The sequence below is a fragment of the Muscardinus avellanarius genome (genome assembly GCF_963383645.1).
Source record: "Muscardinus avellanarius genome assembly, chromosome: 3".
Taxonomy (NCBI): domain Eukaryota; kingdom Metazoa; phylum Chordata; class Mammalia; order Rodentia; family Gliridae; genus Muscardinus; species Muscardinus avellanarius.
Window position 1 is genome coordinate 54,207,600 of NC_137788.1, and position 18,430 is coordinate 54,226,029.

General features: G+C 37.4%; 1 protein-coding gene across 9 annotated transcripts in view; it reads right to left on the bottom strand.

Annotated features, from left to right (window-relative positions):
- Positions 1-18,430, bottom strand: part of DOCK7 (dedicator of cytokinesis 7) — a gene marked incomplete at both ends in the record, with an annotated part of 202,642 nt that overhangs the window by 121,295 nt on the left and 62,917 nt on the right. For all 9 annotated transcript variants that reach the window (XM_080692026.1, XM_080692025.1, XM_080692023.1 and 6 more), the window contains 2 exons: positions 5,118-5,280; positions 7,023-7,116. In XM_080692026.1, coding sequence (XP_080548152.1) covers positions 5,118-5,280; positions 7,023-7,116 — 257 coding nt within the window. The remainder of the gene's footprint in view (positions 1-5,117; positions 5,281-7,022; positions 7,117-18,430) is intronic.

Genomic DNA, 18,430 nt, shown 5'->3' on the forward strand with positions numbered 1-18,430 from the left:
TTAATGAGATAATGACCATATATAACTTGACTGTCAACTTTATTTTCCTTTTGGAACATTATTCACTGAGAAAACGGACACATACAGATCTGTATAATGACTGCTGGTGTATATAACCAGAAATTAAGACTTATCCTACAACATTTCAGAGAAGGCAAAAAGAATCCAAATGAACTAGAATATTGTTATCATGATCCATAATGGAAACACTCGGCAAATATCTGCAGAATACTAGTAAATTTATGGCATCTATATGTTAGCTATTAAGGTTGTCACATACCCCCCTTTTGTCATTCCAAAATTATTTCTATCTATGCTAGATTTTCTAGATATGCTAAAGTTTTTGAATAAACTATAAATCCTTAAACATATTAGCTAGCCACAGACTAAATCTTTCTAACAATATAAAGTAGAATAAGAAATGTACATGAATTGGTTTTTAGGTGTCATGGGCATTGCAGATTCAAGTAACAATACAACAGAGGCCAATGTTGACTTTGGTAATCTCCCTTTTAAAATCATTTTCTTGCCAGGCGTGGTGGCGCACGCTTGTAATCCCCGCGCTTGGGAGGCAGAGATAGGAGGATCGCGCAGGTTCGAAGCCAGCCGCGCGCACTGGCTTAGGAGACCCTGTTTCCAAATAAAAATGTAAAAATAGGTCTGGGAGTGTAGCCCAGAGGTAGAAGGGCTTCCAGGAACCCCAGTACCACCAAAAAAAAAAAAAAAAAAATCATTTTCTTATGTATACTTAAGTTTCAAAGCTCAGAACTCTCACATTTTCCATACCAATCTCTTTCAAGTTGTGTAATGTATGGGTAAATGTAATAGAATAAAACCAATGACAATAATAACAATAGTGACTAATTTTATAAGCCACACTGGCTTAAGAGACCCTGTTTCCAAATAAAAGTATAAAAATAGGTCTGGGAGTGTAGCCTGGAGGTAGAAGGGCTTCCAGGAACCCCAGTAACATCAATCAATCAATCAATCAATCAATAGCTGAGATTGGCTGTGAATCTGCAATCCTACAGTCTTGCCTCCCAAGTACTAGGATTATAGCCATGCACCACCATGCCCAGAAGGGGATTAACTTTTTTAAAAGAGTACAGTGAACTTTAGAAACATTGTACCTTTTTAAAAGAAGTACAAAAATTTTCAGGAAAAAAAATAGCAACCAAATGGATTCGCCATATGATCCAGCTATACTATAACTCCTAGGTATCTTTCTAAAAGGACCCAAATCAGAATATTATAGCAATACATGCATATCTATGTTTATAACAGCACAATTCATAATAGTAAAATTATGGAACCAACCCAGGTTTACATCAACAGATGAATGAATCACAAAATTATGAAATATACACACAATGGAATTCTACTCATCAATAAAGAAGAACACAATTATGTCATTTGCGGGAAAATGGATGGACCTGGAGAACATTGTCTTAAGTGAGATTAGCCAATCACAGAAAGTAAAGGATATGTTTTCCCTTATATGTGGAAGCTAGTGAGTAATCTGGATACAAGAGGGACTTCAGATAATAGAGGAGAAACTCCAATGGAGCAAGAAGGTAGTTTGGGGGTAGAACTGGGTTAATCAATGAAGAAATTACTACCAGTGATTTTCTGTACATATGAGAGAATACCAATTCCAATCTCAATATCCTGTACGGGGTAGGACGAGTAGAGGGAGCCAGGAAAAGACCACCAAGTGCTGTGTGCATGTATGTCATCATCACTATGAACTACATTATGACATGAAACTATAATCCACCAATAAAAGTACTAAAAAAAAAAGCCACAATTCCATATTTTCATGTGTTTAACTTACTTACCTGAGGATATCCTTATACTACAAAATTATCGATCTTTTTATTAAACAAGACAATACATCTTTTTACTTCAACAGATCTCTCTAATAAAATATTACTAGTAGCACTATCTTCATCTCCATGAACTAAGAAACTTAATAACTTTGACATCTTGTATTGTAATTGATCAGTCTATTCATAGATTGAAGCACTTGACATGAGTTCCTTATGAACTATACATAATCAGAATTAAAGTTATACAGCTGGGTGTGGTGGTGCACGCTTGTAATCCCCACGCTTGGGAGGCAGAGACAGGAGAATCGCGCAGGTTCAAACCCAGCTGCGCTGGCTTAAGAGGCCCTGTTTCAAAAATATAAAATAGGTCTGGGAGTGTAGCCCGGAGGTAGAAGGGCTTCCAGGAACCCCAGTACCACCAAAAAAAAAAAAAAAAAAAAAAGAATTAAAGTTATACAACTCTAATTCTACATTCTACAGTCTATTTCTTAATTCACTGATTAAATATTTATGTTTACTTTCTATGCAGTAGAACATTCTAGAAGATAAAAATAAAGTAAATAAACTAGATAAGATGCTGCCTTTTACAGTAATTATATTCAAGTGAGAAAGACAAAATTATCATATAGTTATATATTTTAATGCCAGATAATAACAAATATGAAGAAGAGCAAAGAGCTAAAGGAACACTGTATCCTTTTATTAGGATGATAAGGATAAGCCTCTCTGACAGACATTTAAGCAGATAAATGCTAATAAGGAACCAAGCCAGGTAAAAATATACATAAATAAAAAGAAAGGCAGAGCAAACACCAAACAGAAAAGTCTTAGGCAGAACTGAAGTTTGTTGTTCAAGGATGAAGAGAAAGGCCACTGAGGCTAAAGTTTTTCCTTCTCCATCCTTGAGTCTCACGATATGTAATCACAACGCACCAATAAAAGTACAAAAATAAAAGGTGAGGAAAGCAGAGAATAACAGTACACGAGATTAGAGAAAAGCCAGAACCAGATCACAGAGAGCCTTACAGACGTTTTGTGTGTGTGTGTGTGTGTGTGTGTGTGTGTGTGTCTCTCTCTCTCTCTCACTGGGATGAATCCAGAGGCATTTTACCTTCGAGCTACACCCTAGCCCAATTTTATTTCTTATTTGGATACAGGATCTCACTAGGTTGATGTGAGTCTCACTACTTGCTGAGGCTGTCCTCAAACCTGTGACCTCGCCGGGCGTGGTGGCACACGCTTGTAATCCCCGCGCTTGGGAGGCAGAGACAGGAGGATCGCGCAGGTTCGAAGCCAGCCGCGCGCACTGGCTTAGGAGACCCTGTTTCCAAATATAAAATGTAAAAAGAGGTCTGGGAGTGTAGCCTGGAGGTAGAAGGGCTTCCAGGAACCCCAGTACCACCAAAAAAAAAAAAAAAAAAAAACCTGTGACCTCCTGTCTTAGCTTTCCAATTACACAAATTACACATATGCACCACCACACCCGGCTGAGCCTTACAGATTAGTATTAAAAAATTTATTCTTTGTCTACTTGTAATAGTAGTTACTTGAGAGTTTTAGAAATGAAGAAACATTAATAACTTTTAAAAATCTCTTCAACTGCAGTGTTGAGAACTGAGATAGAGGTAGAAATTAAAAGATCAAATTAAAGTGCTATAGCAAAATTTGAGATTAGCAGCTGTTCAAAATGGTAGCCTCTAACTCAAATGTGGCTTATCTGAATTGAAATGTGGGTTTAAGTGTAAAATATACACCAGATTTAAAAAACTTTTAGGAGGTAAAATATCAACATTTTATATCTACTACATGTTAAAGTGATATTTTTATATACTGGGTTAAATAACATGATTTAAATTAATTTTGCTTGCTTCTTTTTTATTTTTTTAAAGTACTAGGGATGGAACCCAGGGGAATTGTACCTCCGAGCTACATCACCAGCACTATTTTTTTAAGTCTTTTTATTTCTGAAACAGAGTCTCACTGACTTGCAAAGGGCCTCACTAAGTAGCTGAGGCTGTCCACGGAACCTGATGCTCTAGTCTCCACCTCCTGAATGCTGGGATTATAAGCATGTGCCATGACACCCGGTTTACCTGATTCTTTTTTAATATAGCAATCATAAAATTTTAAATTACAAATGCAATTCCCAATATACTTCTATTGACAGTGCTGATCTACATGATGACTTGAGCTAGAATTTTAAAAAGGTAGAAGTGGTAAGAAGCATTGGATTTGGGACATATTTTGAAAGTAGAAGCCATTTAATTTGCTAGCTGAATAAATGTAAAGAAAGGAAAAAAATCATTATGATTCCAAAATTTTGACCTCAAGAACTTGGTGGTGAAATATATCAGGATGGAGAAGTCTGTGATAAATTCAAAGTTTTGTTTAAGAATGTTGTACCTGAGCTTCTCTATTGGATATACCAATAGGCATGTGGAATTATGGTCTCAGCATTCACTAATATAGAGAGCATCATTCATCAGGAATATATTCAAATGATATCCCTGGAGTTGTATAGTATACAACCTGAAAAAGTTTATCTAACAACTTCATGTCTAGCATTCTCTTAGTAATGTATATCCAATCAATATTGTTCACTAATTGTTAGAAAATAATGCAAGTCTATTAATATGACTCATGTGTAATACTGGATTTTGCAATAAAAACCATTTAAGCAAATACATTAATTAGGAGTTTAAAGGTTTTAACCTACCAGCCCAGGAATCAAACACTAGCCACTACCACACTGAATAAGATGCTGAACAGTATTTTTCACCTCTTTATGGTTTATTCACTTCTAAAATGAAGGTAACAGCCCGGCCTGGTAGCACACATCTGCAATCCCAGTACTTGGAAGGCTGAGTCAGGAGAATCACAGGTTCAAGGACAACCTCAGCAAGTAGTGAGACTCTCACCAAACTAAGTAAGACATGAAAATACAATAGGGCTGGGGGTGTAGCTCAAAGGTAGAATGCCCCTGGGTCCAATGTCCAATACCACAAAAATAAATTAAGTAAATAAATAAAATGAAAGTACTACCTACCCAAACTTTGAAGATTAAATAAATATATGAAGATTAAATAAGATAACATGTGAGGTAATCAAAATTATACATGGCACACAGTAAAAGCTTAATACCTGACAGCTATTAATAAACTGGATACTAAGAGATGGAATAAGTAACAAAGCCACATGAGTTTATTTGGAGAGATTCACTCTAGTTCTACATTTACATTAGAATATGCAGTGTCTATCTCAGAATTCTTTAAAATCAAAATCTCTTACCTGTAAGTAGTGTTTGGAACATAGACATCTCTGGCAGGAAACTCTAAAATTTCTCTGGTAGGTCTGACTCTACTGTCAGGGTAAAGTTTTACTTGAAGCAGCTCTGGGGTTAGGCAGTAATGAGGATTTTCAGGTGCAGGAGAAATATCTATCTTCAGCTGAGCTGCATATCAAAATATAAGAACAATGTAAATATAATAAAAATTCAAGCTGGGCATGGTGACACAGGTTTAGAATCCTAGTGCTTGGGAAACTGAGAAAGGAGGAGCACAGGTTCACAGCCAGCCTCAGCAATTTAGTGAGGCCCTTGGCACTTACTGAAAACTTGTTTCAAATAAAGAACAGAATAAGGCTGGGGGTGTAGCTCAATGCCCCTACAATTCCCAGTACTACAACAAAAATAAGAAAATAAAAAACTCAACGACTGCCATAGTTTGGATCCAAAGTACCCCCCAAAGGTTCATGTGTTAAAAGTTTGATGGTGCTAGACATTGTAGCACAAGCCTGTAATCCCAGTGCTTGGGAGGTTGAGACAGGAATGCTGCATATTTGAAGCCAGCCTCAGAAACTTAGCAAGGCTCTCAGCAACTTAATAAGGCTTTCAGCAACTTAGGGAAACCCTGTTTCCAATTTAAAAAAAAAAAAAATAGGGCTGGGGGTGTAGTTCAGAATGCCCCTGGGTTCAATCATCAGGACCAAAAAAAAAACCTCTTTTTTTTTTTTTGGTGGCCACTATGTGGTTAGTGGAACCTTAATGAAAGGAAGTTAGGTCATTGGGGATATTTTCTGGAAAGGGACACTGGAATCCCAGCCTCTTTCTCCCTTTTCACTTCCCACCCTCCATGAGGTCCAAAAGCAACAGAGCCAACCAATCATAGTCTGAAACCAAAGGCCAAAATACATCTTTCCTCCTTGATTTTTCTGAGCAACAGATTTGTAATTTGTAAGCAACAGAAAGCTAACACAATGATAAAATGCTTTTGGAAGGACACAGATTTTATTTTGCAAGAAGTCTGGAAAGAATACAACAGAAAACAAATTATTATCTATCATATCAGACTTCCAAATCATTTTTTTACTGAACATCAAACTTAAAAATTACTAATACAACATAAATGTAGGTAAAATAATAATATTGTCTGAATGAATGAATGAGGAGTAAAGAATTTAAAAAGTAAAAACTAAAGCAGTTCAAAGTTAAATGGTTTAATTTTGGCTTGGCCGACTTCAATTTTACTCTAGAATGGACTGTTCTAATCATAAGATGAATCAGATTCTGAATATTCAGCATTCCATATGCACTTATTTCCTATAGAAAATAATTTTAAGGCATAAGCCTATTCATCATTCATATTTTAGAACTCAAATTATTAAAGGTACTTAATCTTGCATCCAAACTGTTAGATCACAGGATAATTAATGAGGTCAAGAAGACTGGCAGGTATTGAGCACAGGTATATGTATGAGGTAGCCAGGTGCAATGCTGCAGGCCTGTAATCCCAGAATTTTGGAGACTGAGATAGGAGGATTATAGATTCCAGGCCAGTCTCAGCAACCTTGAGATATGGATTTAAAAAAATATTGGGGAAACCGGGTGTGGTGGCGCACACTTGTAATCCCAGTGCTTGGGAGGCTGAAACAGGAGGATCACACAAGTTCAAAGCCAGCCTTAGCTACTTAGTGAGGCTCTCAGCAACTTAGTGAGACCCTATTTCCAAATAAAATATAAAAATAGGTCTGGAAGTATAGCTCAGAGGTAGAAAAGCCCCTGGGTTCCACCCCCCAAGTACCACAAACACAGAGACACACACAAAAAAATATTGGAGAAAAAGAAGAATGCATAATTATATATAAATACTAGTGATGAAATAGTTGTAATCATGTCTACTCAAAAATTTAAAATACCTGTAATAGGTCTCAGTCTCCGTAAGACAGAAGATGGCCTTCTCATATCAGCAAGGAATTTATATAGATCTTCATCACTTAAGCGATCTCCTTCCTGGTTTCAATGAGAAAAAAGAATGTTTGGTAAACAGGTATAGTTGATAGAAATTCATTTATATTGTTTGCTAATAAGCATGTACCTCTGCCTACAATGCAGTCAGAATGAAAAATGAAATTTATAAGAATAAAAAATTAAAAATAATTAATGAGTAAAAATATTCCAACTTATTTGTGTTTTCAAATTTTACTAAGATTTAGGGTTAAGGTTAAGGGCTAGGAATTAGGGTAATTTAAAAAAAACTAAAAATTTAACAAAGATTTGGACGGGTGTGGTGGTACACACTTGTAATCCCAGCATTTGGGCTGTTGAGACAGAAGAATCGTGGTTTATGGACAGCCTCAGCTACTTAGTGAGGCCTTTTGCAACTCAGTGAGACCCTGTTTCATTGTTTTTTTTTTTTTGGTTTTTTTTTTTTTTTTTTTGGTGTGTGTGTGTGTGTGTGTGTGTGTGTGTGTGTGTGTGTGTTTTGTGTACTGGGGTTCCTGGAAGCCCTTCTACTTCCGAGCTACACGCCCAGACCTATTTTATATTTTTATTTGGAAACAGGGTCTCTTAAGCCAGCGAGGCTGGCTTCGAACCTGCGCGATCCTCCTGTCTGCCTCCCAAGCGCAGGGATTACAAGCATGCGCCACCATGCCCAGCAAGGCCCTGTTTCAAAATAAAGAATAAATAAAAAATAGGGCTGTAGATAATGCTTGGAGGTAGAAGTCCCCTGGGTTCCATCCCCAGTATTACAAAATAAAATTTACTAAGATTTATGATATTACTATCTTTTTATTTTATGTATTTACCATTATCTAAGCTTAAAACATTATGAAATACCATTAAATATGGAAAACCAATATAAGTTGGAGGTAGATTAAAAAAAAAAGTAAGAGGCAGGCATGGTAGCGCACGCTTATAATACAGCATTTGGGAGGCTGAGACCAGAGGATTGCGGTTCGCAGACAGCCTCAGCTACTTAGTGAGGCCCTCTGCAACTCAGTGAGACCCTGTTTCAAAATAAATAAAAAATAGGGCAGGGGATGTAGCTCAGAGGTTGAATGCCCCAGGGTTCTATCCCCAGACCTACACACACACACACACACACACACACACACACAAATCAAAATAAAAAAAAGAATACAGACATAAAAAAAAACAAAAGGCTCAGTAATATAAAAGTTTATGACAGCCTATAAATGTGTTGCACTTGAGCTTATATTTGTATCTTTTTTTTTTTTTTTGCTGTACTGGGGATTGAACCCAAAGGACAAGCTACCTCCTTTTTTATTGCCTACCTCCAAGCTATACTCCCAGCCCTATTTTTTCTTATTTATTTTGAAACAAGGTCTCACTAAGTTGTAGATGGCCTCTCACTAAGTAGCTGAGGCTGGCCATGAAGCTGAGATCCTCCTGTCTCAGTTTCCCAAGTACTGGGATTACAACCATGTACTACCACACCTGGCTTATATTTGTATTTTCAACTTTCTATCATTGAACTTCACAAATGCAAACCTATAAGTTGTTTATTTTAAAAAAAAAAAAAAAGAAAGAAAGAAACCAGTGGTGGTGGTGCACACCTGTAATCCTAACAGCTAGGCAAATAAGAAAAAAAAGATTAGAAGGTTTGAGGCCAGCGTCAGCAACTTAGATCCTGTTTCAAAATAAAAAGAAAATAGAGATAGGGTAGCGCTCAGAGGTAGAAACCCCAAGGTTCAAACCCTAATACAAAAAATAAAAAAAGAAAAAAGAAAGAAAAAGCAACACAAATGCTATTAAGGAAAAGTAAAACTATCTTGATACTAAAATAAAAAAGAAAATTCCATATGGTCTCAGTCAATGAGGAAGAGACAAAAAGAAAAAACCTATATCTATATAATGTGATATTCAAATTTACGTTAATTTTTCTCACAATTAAAATAGCTGGGGATTGATTATTTTATTCTTTTATTAAAGAGTCAATCTTCAAACTACCTTCTTTTGACATTTTGTCACAGTTTTATATTTTATATATTGTCCTTATATCCTATTTGGTAATAAATATATTCAAGGTTACTTTATTAATGTGAGTTCACCTATAGCCATATTTATCCATTATTACATTCTAAAGAGGTGACAGAATAGATCGTTTATTTATCTATTTATTTGGGTGTGTGTATGTGTGTGTGTTGCTGGGGATTGATGCCAGGGGCATTCTACCTCTGAGAAATACCCCCAACCCTAATTTTTATTCCAAATTTTGAGACAGGATCTTACTAAGTTGCAAAGGGCCTCACTAAGCAGCTGAGGCTGGTCACAAACCTGAGACCCTCCTACCTCAGCCTCCCAAGTACTGGGATTACAAATGTAAGCTACCATGTCTGGCTTATCACATTATTTAGGAAAATTATATTTAATTTCTAGGTGGTAACAGTGTTTATTAGGGCCTTTAAAATAACTTTTATTTAATTAATAGTAGAGATTTTTTTCAGTACCAATTAAACCCAGGGCACTACCTTTGAGTACCACCCAACCCATCTTTTATTCTTTATTTTGAATCAGGGTCTAAGTTGCAGAGGGCCTTACTAAGTAGCTGAGGCTGGCCACAAACCTGCAATCCTTCAGTCTCAGCCTCCCAAGTAGTGGGATTAAAAGTGTACGCCACCATGTATGGCTTAGTAGAGAATTTGATTTTACAAAGTTTATTCAGTGGCCTAATATGATAAATTAGTGTAAATGCTCTATCATTTGTTGAAATCATTTTTCCTTTTGAATATAGAATTAATATGGATTGTTAAATAGTCTTTATTCATAATACATTCAGATTATCTCTAGATGTAATTATATATATTTATTTTACACTATATTACTGGCTTCATTTTCATTGTCCTATTTCTGTGCCTAGGCTTGGCCATCTGGTTTGCTTTGGCCAGTTAAGCAAATATGCACAAAGACTTGGCATCTGCAATATTTAGTTTGCCTTTCTCTTAAATTTCTGACACCACTAAGAGAACATGATCAAGCTAGCCTGCTAGAAACTGAACACAAAAATTTGGACACATAGAACAGAGATGAGTCCTTTATGAATTCTCAGGAGAAGTCAGTCTGGATCAGCTTATCCCAGGCTACTTTCCAACACCTGAATGAGCTTACTTCCCTGGAGTGGTCTAGCTGATACTCCTCTGTATTGCTTGTGTACTTCTGAGGCAATAGATAATTCATGTAGCTATCAATGTATAAAACAAATGTCTTTAATTTGTAGGTCTGCTTGTGTTTTAAAATCTCCACATATTTCTCATAATTTTGGCATTATACATTTCAAATCCCTATATCAAGCCAGACGTGGTGGTGCACGCTTGTAATCCCCGCGCTTGGGAGGCTGAGACAGGAGGATTGCACAGGTTCAAAGCCAGCCTCAGCTACTTAGTGAGGGTGTCAGCAACTTAGTGAGACCCTGTTTCCAAATAAAATATTTTTTTAAAAAAAAAAGGTCTGGGAGTATAGCCCAGAGGTAGAAAGCCGCTGGGTTCCACCCCCAGTACCACCAAAAAAACAAAACAAAAAAAAATCCCTATATCAACATTTACTATATCATCGTAGGTGTGGATACTAATTGCCAATAAAGTAGGAATAAAAATTGCTTTCTGTGTTTCATTTAGAGAAAATTTGGGACTCAAACTCTATTTTACTAAAATTATACTGATGCTTTTTATTTAACTTGAATTTCTTTTTTTTTTTTTTTCTTTTTTAAAATTTTTTTTATTGGTGCACTGTATTCATACATCATAGTGGGATACAAACTTTTGTAGACATACATGCACACATCGCCCAGTCAGCCCCCACCCGATCCCCACCCCATTCTCTCCCCATCCCTCCCTCCCATGCTTGGCTTAGTGGTTGACATCTAGTATTATAGCAATTTATCCAAAATTAAAAATGATAATCTCACATAACAGTTTCATTTGTCTGATACCAAGTGTTTGATGATTTAAAGATAGCATTTCAATATTTCTTTTTGCTTTCTTTCTTACTAGAGCATATTTTTTTCTGTTTTTTTAGGTGAAACTATCATATATTTATATATTTATTTTTCAGAAAAAAATCTATCCTAATATGGAATATGAATTCTAGATACCCAAAACGATCTTGAAAAAGAACAAAGCAAGCAGATATATATTTTCTGATTTCAAACCATATAAAGCTACAATAATTGAAACACTGTAGTACTGTTCTAAAGGCAGATATATAGACCATTGGAGTTAAATACAAGCCTAGAGCTAAATTCTTCCCTATATTGTCAAGTTATTTTTGACAAGGTTTCCACGAACATTTGGTGGTGGAAATAATAATCTTTTAACTAAATATTGTTGAAAAATAATAATTACATGGAAAAGAATAAAATTGGACCTTTACCTAATCCCATATACAAGTATTAACTCAAAATAGATAAAAGACCTAAATATAAATCTTAAGACTATAAACTTTTAGGAGAAAATCTGGGTCATAAAACCTCACAACATTGAAATTGGCAGTGATTTCTTGGATATGATTTCAATGGCACAGGCAACAGAAGAATATACAAACTCCCTAAAAAATAAAAGAAAATATTGTATATCCAAAGACAATGTAAACAGAGTTAACAGTTACTAATAGAATGGGATAAAATATTTCCAAATGCTATATCTGAAGGTATATTAATATTCCAACTAGAAATCCTAAAAATTAACAACAATAAAGGCAAACAATACAACTTAGAGATAGGTAAAAGACTAACATAAATAATGAATCTCCACAGATAACCAATCTTAGTTGTCTGTTGGATGGAAACTCTTGTTTCTCTGGTTCTGGTGAGTGTTACCTATTTCTTCTTTGTAGTTAATCTCTTTGAGTATTTTCTCTAGTGCTGGTTTTGAAGACATAAATTCCTTCAGTTTCTGTTTGTCATGGAAGCTTCTTATTTTTCCATCTAATTTGATAGAAAGTTTTGCTGGGTAGGAAATTTTTGGCTGGAAGTTGTTTTCTTTCAGAGTTTGGAATATGTTACTCCAAGCCCTTCTGGCTCTCATGACTTGGTTTGGGAAGTCTGGAGTGATTCTAATTGGCTTGCCTCTGAATGTCACTTGGCCCTTTGTTTTTGTTGCCTTTAAGATTCTCTGCTTGGCTTCCACATTGGTCATTTTGACAATTATATGGCGTAGGGATCCTCTTCTCCGATCCTGTCTAAAGGGAGTTCTATAAGTTTCCTGGATCTGTGTATCAACCTCTTGCTCTATATTTGGAAAATTTTCTGCTATTACTTCCTTGAAGAGATTGTTGATCCCTTTGGTATCACTTTCTTTTCCCTCCTCTATTCCAATTATTCTTAGGTTAGCTCTCTTAAGATGGGCCCATATTTCTTCAATGTCAGATTCCTGCTGTTGGATATTTTTTTCTAGATTAGAAACTATGCATTCATTTTTGGATTGCTCATCTTCTAAGAGCGAGATTCTGTTCTCCATGTGGTCTAATCGGTTGTTTGTGCTTTGAATTGAGGCCTTTACTTCATTAATTGCATCCTTTATCTCTTTTTGGCTCTCTCTCAGTTCTTTTCGAAGCACCTCTATTATTTCTACAGTTATTTTCCTGATTTGATCTTCTAGAAATCTCTGATTTTCTGTTTTATCAGGTTCTGATGTTGTGGGGTTGTGCACATTCATTACTCCAGTGTTATTCCTCTTTCCCATGATTTCGGAGGTTTGTGCCTTCTCTGGGTTCTTCCCTTGGGTCACTATGGCTTCACTTAAGGTGCTCTGGATCTCGAGTCTGTATTATCTCAGACCCCACTACTCCTTTACTGGGTTTTATCACAGAGTCTCCGACCCAGAGAGTCGATAGAGGCTGCTTTAAACTATGGGGGGTGCCAGGTTGCACATTCTCCTATGGTGTGATATCTCTGCCACCACCACTCCCTCACTGGGTCAAGTCCCAGGAGGCCCAATACTGCGATTTCTCCTCTGTGGCCCGCAATTTGACTCACTGTTCTTGAGTACGCAGATGTAGCTGTACTGGACTCGGTGAATTCACTGCTGCTGCCGCCGCCAGTGGCAATATGGCGCCTCTGCCACGCCCTCGGCCATGAGGCTGGTGTATTTTTTCTTCTCTGGTTTTGATTTCCACTCTGAATCCCTGCAGCGTGTGCTGAGCTCAGCCACTGGGAGCTTTAAATGCTGTCTGCGCCAAAAGATCCCGCCTGGCTGTTCCGCAGCGGCTCACCTGGCTTGCTGTAGCCGTCCGTTGAGTTCGCCGCTGCCGCCGGCAGTATGGCGCTGCTGCCGCGTCCTCGGGCTCGTGTGTCTCCTCTGTGGCCCTGAGCTCTGTTCTCAGTCCACTTTCTCTCTGGAGCCTGGTGGTTTTTTTTGTTTTTCTGGTGATGGTGTTTTCTGGCTATGAAAGGCGCTCTTTTTGTGGTAATGGAGATTGGTTGTTAGCGGGACTCTTAAGCCCCGCTTTTCTCGGTCGCCATCTTCTAACTTGAGTTTCTATAATGCATAATTTTCTAACTATTGAAAAATAGTACATGTTCAAGGCTAAAACAGAAAATGCTTTTTGTTCCATTGCTCTATGCTTCTAACAATTGTTTATTTTTGAGGGGGGGTGGTACTGAGGGGTGGAACCCAGGGGCTTTTCTACCTCCAAGCTACACCCCAGCCCTATTTTACAATTTATTTGGAAACAGGATCTCACTAAGTTGCTGCATTTCCTTTTTTTTCTTTTTTTTAATTTTAATTTAATTTAATTTAATTTTTTTTATTTTTTTATTTTTTGTAGTACTGGGGTTCCTGGAAGCCCTTCTACCTCTGGGCTAAACTCCCAGACCTATTTTATACATTTTTTATTTTTGGAAACAGGGTCTCTTAAGCCAGTGGGGCTGGCTTTGAACCAGGCGCAATCCTCCTGTCTTGGCCTCCCAAGTGCGGGGATTACAAGCGTGCGCCACCACGCCCAGCTTCAATTGTTTATTTTTAACTTCTTATAAGCACTGCATGCCAGTTTCCAAAACAATGCCCACTGATATGCTATATTGTACAGGATGATTAAAGATAATTATAATGAACATTACATTTCAAAAAGACAGAAGAAAGTATATACTGAATGTTTACACAATAAAATATATACTGAATATTTTCCTAATAAATGTTTGAGGAGACAGAAATACTTAACATGATTTAAATATTTTACAATGTATACATATAATGCAATACCATATTTGTTCCACTAATATGTATGATTTTGTTTTTATATATGAAAAAGAAATCTAAGTGTTTTGTTTTTGATTTTGTGTGGTACTAGGGATAGAACCCAGGGGCATTCTACCTCCATGCTACACCCCCAGCCCTATTTTTTATTCCTTATTTTGAAATAAGGCGTCACTAAGTAGCTGAGGCTGTCCAGGAACCATGATCTTCCTGTCTCAGCCTCCCAAATGCTGAAATTATAAGTGTGCTCCACTACGCCTGGCTAGTTTTAAGTTTTTTTTTAAATAAATAGTGTCTGTTACATGGTAAATTCTCAAAAAATATTTGTTAGATAAACAGAAGCAGGCTGGATGGCTTTTTTTAAATTAAATTCACTACATCAGTCCAATGAAATATCAGGCTGATGAAATAAAATGAAAGCATTGTAAATAATAGCAGAAAATGCCGGGCGTGGTGGCGCACGCTTGTAATCCCCGCACTTGGGAGGCAGAGACAGGAAGATGGCGCAGGTTCGAAGCCAGCCACGCAGGCTTAAGAGACCCTGTTTCAAAACATAAAAATAGTTCTGGGAGTGGTGCCTGGAGGTAGAAGAGCGTCCAGGAACCCCAGTACCACCAAAACAAACAAACAAACAAACAAACAAAATAATAGCAGAAAAAAAGTTGTTGCTAAAGAAGTAGAAAGAAGCATCGTATCTCCAAGATTACATCACTGTCTCAGGTAAATCTACTGCCCTGGTTCCATACTTGTATTTGATGTTTCACTTCATCCAAGTAACACTCACTGTGGCCTTCGCTACATGCTTTCACTTACTACCTTGCAAATAAAAAGACCCTCCCCACTTCAGATGCTTATCTTCTTATTTTTTTTCTATTAGTCTCTCTCTTTCAGAGCAGCTATCTACCAATATTACTGATATATAGCAGTGAAAGGAGCTTCAAATAGAAGAATGTCAATTCAAAACACATTCTATAGGAGGCTGAGACAAAAGGATCACAGATTTGAGGACAGCCTCAGCAACTTAGCAAGGCCCTCCAGAACTGAGTGACACTCAGCTTCAAATTAAAAAATAAAACAGGGCTGGAGTGGAGCTCAGAGACAGAATGCCTTTGGGTTCAATCCCTACTACCACGAACAAATAACACACACACACACACACACACACACTGCCCTTGCCTTCAGAGGAAAGCCAGGATTTCCTCTAAATAATGCCTTAGAAGAAAAAAATCTGAAATAATTCTCGGCATTCTCCTCTAAGTTTTCTCCCCATTTTTATATAAATCTGATCATCTGGTCACTTATGATAAAAAATACCAAAATGTCCTGTTCTGGATTTGCAGTATACAATCATTTTATATCATAAGCCAGTATATATATACACACACACATACATATACTTTCACAGAAACTAGAGGGAAAACGGTACCCTGAAGCAATGTTTACTTAATATGTATAAAAAACTATTGTTTTTTCTGTTTGAAGAATTATCTTAAGCTGAGTGTTATCTACAAAACTGATTTCCATTACCACTAATGAGTCATGATTGGTATTTGGAAAATAGTGATTAGATATGAAGTGAAGGAAACAGTTTTGCAAATAATATATCCTTGATGAAAAAATCTCTTGGATACCAGGCGTGGTGGCACACACTTGTAATCCCAATACTTGGAAGGCTGAGACAGGAAGATCTCAGGTTCGAAGCCAGCCTCAGCAGCTTAGTGAGGCTCTCAGCAACTAACTCAGTAAGACCCTGTTTCCAAATAAAATATAAATAAGTTTGGAGGTGTAGCTCGGGGGTAGAAGGCCCCTGGGTTCTATCCCCAGTACCACAAAAAAAAAACAAAACCTTGGATATAGAAATTCACCTTGATTACCACAAAATCGGCGCCTTTCATAGCCAGAAAACACCATCACCAGTGAAACAAAAAATCACCAGGCTCCAGAGAGAAAGCGGACTGAGAACAGAGCCACAGAGGAGATAACCGGCCTATCGCCGAGGACGCGGCAGACGCGGCGGCAGCAGCGCCATACTGCCGGCGAATTCACGGGACGGCTACAGCAAGCCGAGGTGAGCCACTGCGGAACAGCCAGGCGGGATTTCTCCGCGCAGAGAGCATCTAAAGTTCCCAGTGGCCGAGCTCAGCACATGCTGCAGGGATTCAGAGTGGAAACCAAAACCAAGAAGAAAAAACCAGCCCCACAGCCGAGGGCGTAGCAGCGGCGCCATATTGCCACCGGCAGCAGCAGCACCGAATCCAGAGAGGCCAATACAGCTACATCTGCGTACTCAAGAACAGTGAGTCAAATTGCAGGCCACAGAGGAGAAATCCCAGTACTGTACTCCCTGGGACTTGACCCAGTGGGGGAGGGGCGGTGGCAGAGATATCACACCATAGGAGAACTTGCAACCTGGCACCCCCCAGTCTAAAGCAGCCTCTAGCGACTCTCTGGGTCGGAGACTCTGTGATAAAACCCAGTAAAGGAGTAGTGGGGTCCGAGATACTACTGACTCGAGATCCAGAACACCTTAAGGGAAGTCATAGTGACCCAAGGGAAGAACCCAGAGAAGGCACAAACATCCGAAATCATGGGAAAGAGGAATAATTCTGGAGCAATAAATGCCCACAACCCCACAACATCAGAACCCGATAAAACAGAAAATCAGAAATTTCTAGAAGATCAAATCAGGAAAATAACTGTAGAAATAATAGAGGTGCTTCGAAAAGAACTCAGAGAGAGCCAAAAAGAGATAAAGGATGCAATTAATGAAGTAAAGGCCTCAATTCAAAGCATGAACAACCGATTAGAACACATGGAGAACAGAATCTCGCTCTTAGAAGATGAGCAATCCAAAAATGAACGCATAGTTTCTAATCTAGAAAAAAATATCCGACAGCAGGAATCTGATATTGAAGAAATATGGGCCCATTTTAAGAGAGCTAACCTAAGAATATTTGGAATAGAGGAGGGAAAAGAAAGTGAAACCAAAGGGATCAACAATCTCTTCAAGGAAGTAATAGCAGAAAATTTTCCAGACATAGAGCAAGAGGTCGATACACAGGTCCAGGAAACTTATAGAACTCCCTTTAGACAGGATCGGAGAAGAGGATCCCCACGCCACATAATTGTCAAAATGACCAATGTGGAAGCCAAGCAGAGAATCTTAAAGGCAACAAAAGCAAAGGGCCAAGTGACATTCAGAGACAAACCAATTAGAATCACTCCAGACTTCCCAAACCAAGTTATGAGAGCCAGAAGGGCTTGGAGTAACATATTCCAAACTCTGAAAGAAAACAACTTCCAGCCAAAAATTTCCTACCCAGCAAAACTTTCTATCAAATTAGATGGAGAAATAAGAAGCTTCCATGACAAACAGAAACTGAAGGAATTTATGTCTTCAAAACCAGCACTAGAGAAAATACTCAAAGAGATTAACTACAAAGAAGAAATAGGTAACACACTCCAGAACTAGAGAAACAAGATTTTCCATCCAACAAACAACTAAGATTGGTTATCTGTGGAGATTCATTATTTATGTTAGTCTTTTACCTATCTCTAAAGGGTATTGTTTGCCTTTATTGTTGTTAATTTCTAGGATTCCTAGTTGGAATATTAATACACCTTCAGATATAGCATTTGGAAATATTTTATCCCATTCTATTAGTAACTGTTAACTCTGTTTACATTGTCTTTGGATATACAATTTTTTTTTTTAGGGAGTTTGTATACTCCTCTGTTGCCTGTGCCTTTGAAATCATAACCAAGAAATCACTGCCAATTTCAATGTTGTGAGGTTTAATGACCCAGATTTTCTCCTAAAAGTTTATAGTCTTAAGATTTATATTTAGGTCTATTATCTATTTTGAGTTAATATTTGTATATGGGATTAGGTAAGGGTCCAATTTTATTCTTTTCCATGTAATTATTATTTTTTAACAATATTTAGTTAAAAGATTAATATTTCCACCACCAAATGTTCGTGGAAACCTTGTCAAAAATAACTTGACAATATAGGGAAGAATTTAGCTCTAGGCTTTTATTTAACTCCAATGGTTTATATATCTGCCTTTAGAATAGTACTACACTGTTTCAATTATTGTAGCTTTATATGG